The following is an 8,077-nucleotide window of genomic DNA, read 5'->3' on the forward strand; positions in this document are numbered from 1 at the left end:
TCACTTACTGTGCAAACCTGAGATGACTGTACCACGAAGCTGTTAGAAGCAGAGAGTAGTGATGGTGTGAGTACAGGGATTTGGATCCGGTTCTGGGTTGTTTTGTGTCTTAACCTCCTTGGGCAGATATCAAGTTTTCAGGGGAAGCTCGGTGCCCACTGCCTCTGCCCCAGGTGCCCAGGTCCCTTCCCCCATCAGATTACTTGATCACATGCCATCTAGAGATCTTGGGGCCCCACGCTGAGCCAGGAAGGAAGGCAAATGTGGGAGGGTTGGGGAGGGGGGGTGTTTCCTTCCAAGGGCTGGGTAGAGTCACCAGAGATGTAGGGGCATCTCAGAGGGGAGTGAATTGTGGCCATGGCTGAAGCCAGGAACTTCCCAAACCCCAATGAGATTACAGCACTGAAAGCCAAATCCACCCCACAGCAGGGAAGCACTGGTGAGTCAGGGAGCTGGGACCCTTTTCCTTGTCAGCAAGAGCTGGGTGCTGGATTTCCTGGACTCCCTCACAGGTTGGGGGAAGGGAATATCTGAGGTTTGAGTCTTCCTGAGGCCCTTTTCATCCAGTGGTTTTCACCCCCATGACTTATACTAGAGCAATAGGCATCCTTTCCCAACCTTCTCTGAGTCCTCCTGGCCGGGTGGGTCCAGTAGTGAACCCAGAACACCCTGGGGATACGGCAGTTTCCTGCAGACTGTTTGAGGCATCTCAGGGGGCGAGAGAATGATATCCTTGGGGAGAGAGAGGCTGACCTGGTTTTCCCCAGGACGATGGGGACAGACGCGCCCGGACAAGACTTGGAAGTATGTCTGCCTGGCCATGTTCCTGACACTGCTGCTCATGCTCATTATCCTCTGTGTGGTTCTGTCCAAAGGTAAGGGATCCGGGCCAATGGGGACAGGGTGACCACAGTCTGGGGCTGGTGCAGGGGTGGCTGGTCTGTGTCCCTAGTGAGATCATAATGGTAACAGAATAGAGCTCACCCCCCCCCACATCAGTCTAACAGGCATTTGGGGGGCCTGCATGGGCTCAAGTCAGTCTGAGTTATTGGTGAGTGTATCCCCAAAGCTCATCCCTGAATGGGACTCGAACTCCAGCCTCCCTGCTGAATAGTATACACCTGAATAAAAGTCCTGCCTTGCTGCTCACTAGCTGGCTGCCTTAGACAAGGGCGTTTACCTCTCTGGGCCTCTCAGTTTCCTTGACTGAAAAACGGGTGGGGCATTTCAGAGCTTCAGAAAGCTTTGCCCTGGGAAAGGGAGAAAGCCTTGGTTTCTTGGGGTTTGGGGAACAGGGAGAGACCCCAGGGAGGTTCTGGGGTCCAGAACACCTACTTGCGCCTCTCCCCAGTCTTGAAGAGGACAAAGCAGGTGCAGAGGGAAGTCATTCAACTGAACAAAAAAGGTGAGTAGGGTTCGACATGGTCGGGCTCCTGCCCCCCACCATATCTCTTCCCTCTGCCAAGATCTTCACCAGCCCTTTCTTTTTGGGCCTCCCAGTGACTCAGGGACTGGGGGACGCCAGGCATGACCTGGACTTCATCCGGGGTGAAATGTTCCGGCAAATGAAGGCTGTACTGGCGGGCAATGGTAAGGAGTGGGGGCGGGGAAGGGGGGAGGGAAGAGGCTGTGCTCTGGTCAGCACCTGTAACAGTGGGGCTTCGGGTGCGTGGCTCTCAGAGGGGCACCCCGATGCCAATGGCTCCTCGGAGCTTTCCAGAAAGTTGAGGTGACATAATCAGATCGTCCTTACAGTAGAGGGCTCCCAGGAAAACAAGACTTTTGAGACCACCAGATCTGGTCTGAGCTCATGGTTGTGCATGAACTTGGGTGGCCCATTTAAACTACTCTGAGCCTCAGTTTCCTCAACTGTAAAGTGGGGAGAAATTAACACTATCTTCTTTAAGACAGACTCTCAGGATCCAGAGCCCCCACTCTCAAAGCACACCAGTGTGCTACAAAATGTGGTCGGTCCTTAGGGGTACAAGTAACTGCAGAACTTGCCACAGTGTAGATTTCTGGGTCCCGAACAACAACACTACGGGATCAGATGCTACTGGAGGGAGTGTTCTTGGCGCGACACACTTTTTATGTAACTTTTGCGTGAGTGGATGAGATACACTATACATACATTCCGTCTTATTATTCATGTAGCTGTGTTTTATAGAGTCCCTGCAAATGGTGAATTGGTGAATACTGAATCATTGCTCTTAAGGGAAATAACAGCATTAGTTTTATTTGACCCTCTGGTCAACTGATCAATATATAACCTTGTTTTTGTGTGTTTATGTATACATATAAAGTTTATTTATTTTTATTTTTATTAAAATTTTTTAAATGTTTATTTATTTTTGAGAGAGACAGAGTGTAAGTAGGGAGGGGCAGAGAGAGAGGGAGACACAGAATCTGAAGCAGGCTCCAGGCTCTGAGTTTTCAGCACAGAGCCCAACATGGGGCTTGAACTTCTGAACTCCGAGATCATGACCTGAGCCAAAGTCAGACACTTAACTGACTGAGCCATCCAGGTGCCCCTAAAGTTTATTTATTTTGAGAGACAGGGAGAGAGAGAATCCCAAGCAGGCTCTGTGCTTTCAGCACAGAGTCTGACCCGTGGCTCGATCCCAAGAACCATGAGATCATGGCTTGAGTCAAAATCAAGAGACAGATGGGGCGCCTGGGTGGCTCAGTCAGTTAAGTGTTCGACTTCAGCTCAGGTCATGATCTCACGGTTTGTGGGTTCGAGCCCCGCGTCGGACTCTGTGCTGACAGCTCAGAGCCTGGAGCCTGCTTCAGATTCTGTGTCTCCCTCTCTCTCTGACCCTCCCCTGCTCATGCTGTCTCTCTCTCTCAGAAATAAATAAAACATTAAAAAAAAAAATCAAGAGATGGATGCTTACCTGACTGAGCCACCAGGTGCCCCTATTTAAATATATTTGATAGATACTGTGTCATTAACATTGAACTCATGGCCAACAGCATGAACGAAGGTTATCTAGTGCACACGCGTTTTCTCCCTAAGGCACACTGTAGCCCTCTGGCGCATTTAGCAACACTGACAGCACTTTAGCACAACACTTGAGGGCCTTTGCGAACAGCAAAATCGCCAACAGAAAGCATAAAAATGTGAAGAGCGTGGCACAAAATGGCCCACAGGAGACACACTTGCTTACAGTATGAGAAGTGAAGCAGGGAGGCAGAGCTTGCCTTACTCGTTTCAGACTCCAGCTTTTTGCCACTCTTCGCAGGTCTGTGAGTGACCAAGAAAACCTCACAAGCACTGATTTTGGGGTTACCAATCAATTTTAGCAAGTAGCTGAATTTGCAAATATGGAGTCTGCAAATACCAAAAAATCAACTGTGTGTGTGTGCGTGTGCGTGTGTGTGTGTGTGTGTATTCACTAACTGGATATAGATGAATGCAGTGAGAATTCTATCACCCCTGAGCCCTCACTGCCGGATTCCCACCTACCCCTCAGGAACCGCTATAATTATAGTGTATAGTTATATATGTTTTTCTTTAGAGCACAGTTTCTTAAACTATGCACCATTGACGTTTGGGGCTGAATGATGCTTTCCAGTGGGGGGAAACTGTCCTGTGCATTGTAGCATCCCTGGCCTTGACCCCCCTTGACAACCCTCTCTGAGTTATGACAACCAAAAAAGGTCTCCAGATGTTGCCCATTGTCCCCCGGGGACAGAATCACCTCTGGTTGAGGACACTGCTTTAGAGTTTCTTTAAGCAAGTAAAAAATATCAAAACATACATCCCTCTATTTACACAAAAGTAGGATATTATTCACACTGTTCCTTGAGTCCCTTTTTCCCATCTCATAAGCTATCTGTAGCATTTTCCTATTTCCATCTGATGAGTTTCAATAATGGGGAGCACCATCTTACCAGGTAGTGAGTTTCCAACTGTTGGGTGTGTTCAAGGGGGGCCATTGGGAATGTGGGGGTGAAGGGCGACACACTGCCTCACCGGATGGAAAACTGGACATGCCGGTTTGGCTAATGGCTCCGTTCTCACAGAATCCTCATGTGAGCCCTGCCCCCTGGACTGGAAGTTCTTTCAGGGCTCCTGCTACTTTTTCTCCCTGGACAACCTCACCTGGACGCAGGCTAATGATTCTTGTGCCCGGAAGCAAGCTCACCTGGTTATCATCAACAGCCGAGCAGAACAGGTGGGAAAGGGAAGGCAGAATCTTCGCGGGTGGGGAGAGGGATTATACAAGAATTTGGGGGTTCGTATTTCTGTCCCCTTTGGGATCTACCATGATAGTCCGAGTATGGTCTTCAAGACCTGCCTCATCTTGCTTCAACCCAAGCTCACTGCTATGACATGCAGGGAACGGACCCTGTGCACTGAGGTCCTACCTCCAAGCTCTGATTCATGTAGGTCCCTCTGTTGGGAGTGCCCTTCCTCTTGCTATCTGTGTGGAGAACTCCTACTCACCCGTCAAAACCCCAATACAAACATCCCTTCTCCGTATTCTCTCATAACCACCAGAGGCCTTCGTCACAGAACTTCACACTGCATCAGGTTGCCTGCTTGTAAATCTGGAGCTGGATCTAAATAATATCTGGCTCTCCTGGTCCAGGAAAAAAACTTGGCCCAAAGAAGGGAATCGAAAATGTCTTTTGAGTTGGGTTTCCAGCCACAGATATTCCTACAGCCTACAGATCAAACCCCTTGCTCTGATATGGATTGACCTTAGAAAACAGTCACAGCCAATATTTGTCCAGTCCTTCTTTCTAGGTGCACATGCCTCATACAGTCTGTTCTTTTGATCTTGAGAACATGCTGGGAGGTGGAGACTCTATTCTTTCCATTGTACAGATGGAGAAACCAAGAGGTAGATAATATGTCTGAGGCCATACAACACGCACATAGTGGGTCTGGAGGTCGCATCAGGATACAGAGTGCTGTGCATGGCAGCCTCTGTCTGCCAGCCCACCCGAAATCTCTGCACCTTAGCCCTCCTCCAGTCCCCGGACACTCCAACCTCTGTCCTCCGAGCTCTGATGGAATCTTACCTCTCAGTGTGCCTTCTCTCATCTAGGACTTCCTGACGTCAACTGAACAGGGGACATCCTGGATAGGCCTCTTCAAAGAGAGCCAGAAAGGAAACCACAGGTGGACAGATGGCTCAACCCCCACCTACACGTGAGTCTCCCTGTCTGTGATGCGGATGCCCCTAACAACCCAAGACAGTCTTCCCCTAAGAGACCAGCAGGGCTTTTAAAGAGCAATTTTATGACTCCTCTGGATATTCCCGTCATTTACCCACTGTTTACGTGCAGCAGCTCCCAGAACACAAGCCACCCTTTCTATCCTGCCAGCTATTGTTATTTTATTACTTGGGAAGAGTGTTCCCATTTAAATGCTCAAGAAACAGTGGATTCAACACCAACCTGGTTCTTTGTTGCAGGACTTCTCAGAGCCTTGAATGTGCCTATTCAGAAGTATAATAATGTAGCATTTGCCAACTGTATGGGTTTCTTGTAGCTGCTGTAACAAAGAGCCACAAACTGGGTGGTTAAAACAACAGAAAACTATTCTCTCACCGCTCTATAGGACAGAGTCCTAAACCAACCCGACAGCAAGACTATACTCCCTCCAAAGACTGTAGGGGACAGTCTTTTCCTGCCTCTTCCAGCTTCTGGTGCCTCCAGTTATTCCTTGGCTCATGGGCCCAGCACTCCAACCTCTGTCTTTGTGGTCACATACCCTCCTCCTCTCCCCTGTGCCTTCTGTCTTCTATCTCTTATAAGGACACTTATCATTGGATTAGGGACTCACTCAGTGAATCGAGGGTGATCCCATCTTTGCATCCTTCACTTAATTTAATATGCAAAGACCCCTTTCCCAAATAAGGTCACAGTCACAGACACCTGGGGTTAGGATGTGGGTGTACCTTTTCAGTTGGGACAACATTGAACCCACTATACCCTCCTGGCAGTTACCTGCCTTTTCACACTCTTTGCTTTTGGACATTTCCATCTGCCAGCATCGCCTTTCCCTGTATGATAAACTGCTCTGGATGGGGCCAGGCCCAGGGAAGAGTTCATCTCTTTGGCAAACTCATCTGCTGTCTGCACACCTACCATATATCTTACATGCGCGGGTCATCACATCCTCAGAATGTGCTCCCATTTTGCAAAAGAGAAAAACAAAGGCTCGGATATTAAGACTGTTGCCCTGGTCACATAGACAGCAGGTGGAAGAGCTAGAATTTGGACAGGGTAAATGTGGCTTCAAGGTGAGTGGACCTCGGGGAAAGGGAGAGGGTCTGGGAGATGAGGCAGTCAGAGATAGTGGCCCCAGAGCTTGGAGACCCCCAGCTTCTCTGAAGACTGTTGCCACTCCCATTTGAGCTCAGTGTCTCCACTTAGGGAAAAAAAAAAATGGGAAGGGGTTGACCAGATGACTACTGTAAGATGGGCTCAATAAGTGATTCCCACCGGGGACCTCAAGAACCTCAGGGCCAGGCCTTCTCTCAGAGATAGCAGGATGGGGGGCTCAGGCACTGGCCCATCTACTCAAGAATTTTGTGGGCATCTCTTTACAGCAACTGGGAGTCCAAGGAGCTACATGATAATGGAAGTTCCCCAGCCTGCATGATTATACACAACTATGGATACTGGAGGAACTTCTCTTGTGAATCAGACAGATTTGCCTTCATTTGTGAGAGGCGGCAAGACTGCTAAGCCTTATACTCCAACCCTGGGACTGATGTAGAACCCTTGATAAACAGCCTCAAGCCCCATTCCTGCCTTCTCTGGGTTCTGAGCTCACAGAGGCAACGAGAGAGGACATTTCTCCAAAGCCTAGGTCCTTTTCTTGGCATTGGGCTTGCTCACCTTTGATTTCCTTTCCCAATTTCTGCTGAGTGGAAGGAATGCCCCAGAAGCCGTCTGGGGCCCATCCCTGCAGGAGGATGATAATTCTTAACTTTGATTAAATCCAGACTTGGCCATGATCTTGCTTGGGCCAGTGAAATGTGGTGGGAATTGACATGTGCCACTGTTAAGCAGGAACCTCAAGAGCCTCGTGTGGGTCTGCCATCTTTGTTTTGTTCTTGTCACAAGACCAGCTTCTTCCCAGAGAGGGCAACTCCTTCATATATGGTCCTGCAGTGAAGAAGACCCCCTCAAGCAGAGCATCTACTGACCCATAAACATGACCAAGAAGTGAAGTTCTGTGGTTGTTGGCCACTAAGATTTTGAGGTCACCAGTTGTTACTGCAGCATATTTAACTTACGCTGACTGATACAGGGGACCAAGCTCTGTTTCATAAAATCCCCAGATCTGGGGCGTTCTTCCAACACAAGAAGCCTGAAGCTTGTGGCTACGGGGTGATTGGGTCCCTCACATTCATTCAACATTACCGTTACCTCAGCTAGTCTCTCCAGTTTCTCCTCAGCATCTCTTGCTGCTCCAGTCTCCTCTCTGGTTCCCAGTGATATTGTTCTAAGACAACCCCAAAGCCCCTTCACAGTCTGCCCACTTCCCTTTCTTCATGCCCTTCACACTTCCATGTGTTTGCTCTTGTAGATTTCTCTGCCTGGAATGCTCCCTGCCCCTGACTTCCTGTGAACCACTTCCTCATCCTCCTTTGGGCCCAAATCAACTGGTACCCTCTGCATGGGCTACTCAGGAGTCTGACTCTTGCTTTCCTCTCAGACAGCTTCATTACCTTCGTGATTATGATTTACGTTGTACAGAGCAGCGGGTCTGTATCCCATTAAAAAAAAATCCTTCAATCTGTTAATTGTGTCTGGCCATTTCTGTTAACCCTAAAACCTATGCCAGTTTCCTCCACATCTATAACCCTGGATTCTTTTTTTTGTTGTTTTAATGTTTATTTATTATTGAGACAGGGAGTAACATAGCATGAGTGGGGGAGGGGCAGAGAGAGAGGGAGACACAGAATCCAAAATGGGCTCCAGGCTCTGAGCTGTCAGCACAGAGTCTGATGCAGGGCTCGAACCCACGAACCGTGAGATCATGACCTGAGCCGAAGTCAGACGCTCAACCAACTGAGCCACCCAGGTGCCCCTGTGACCCTGGATTCTT

The 8,077-nt window shown here is 49.0% G+C and overlaps 1 protein-coding gene across 1 annotated transcript; it reads left to right on the forward strand.

The window, feature by feature from the left end:
* The first annotated feature begins 328 nt into the window (after positions 1-328).
* On the forward strand, positions 329-7,620 carry LOC120239209 (C-type lectin domain family 4 member G-like). The gene is made up of 7 exons (XM_039243382.1): positions 329-439; positions 768-875; positions 1,352-1,405; positions 1,501-1,590; positions 4,030-4,181; positions 5,061-5,164; positions 6,570-7,620. Exons 1-7 carry the CDS (start codon positions 358-360, stop codon positions 6,706-6,708), a joined length of 729 nt encoding a protein of 242 aa, XP_039099313.1. The 5' UTR covers positions 329-357; the 3' UTR covers positions 6,709-7,620.
* Positions 7,621-8,077: the final 457 nt, after the last annotated feature.

Source organism: Hyaena hyaena, unplaced genomic scaffold (genome assembly GCF_003009895.1).
Source record: "Hyaena hyaena isolate Hyena2069 unplaced genomic scaffold, ASM300989v1 scaffold_227, whole genome shotgun sequence".
Taxonomy (NCBI): Eukaryota; Metazoa; Chordata; class Mammalia; order Carnivora; family Hyaenidae; genus Hyaena; species Hyaena hyaena.

Coding starts and splice junctions, on each gene's coding strand:
- LOC120239209 (XM_039243382.1), top strand. CDS start 358: ATGGCTGAAGCCAGGAACTTCCCAAACCCCAATGAGATTACAGCACTG. Junction 440..767: donor CCCACAGCAGGGAAGCACTG/GTGAGTCAGGGA, acceptor GGTTTTCCCCAG/GACGATGGGGACAGACGCGC. Junction 4,182..5,060: donor TCAACAGCCGAGCAGAACAG/GTGGGAAAGGGA, acceptor TCTCTCATCTAG/GACTTCCTGACGTCAACTGA.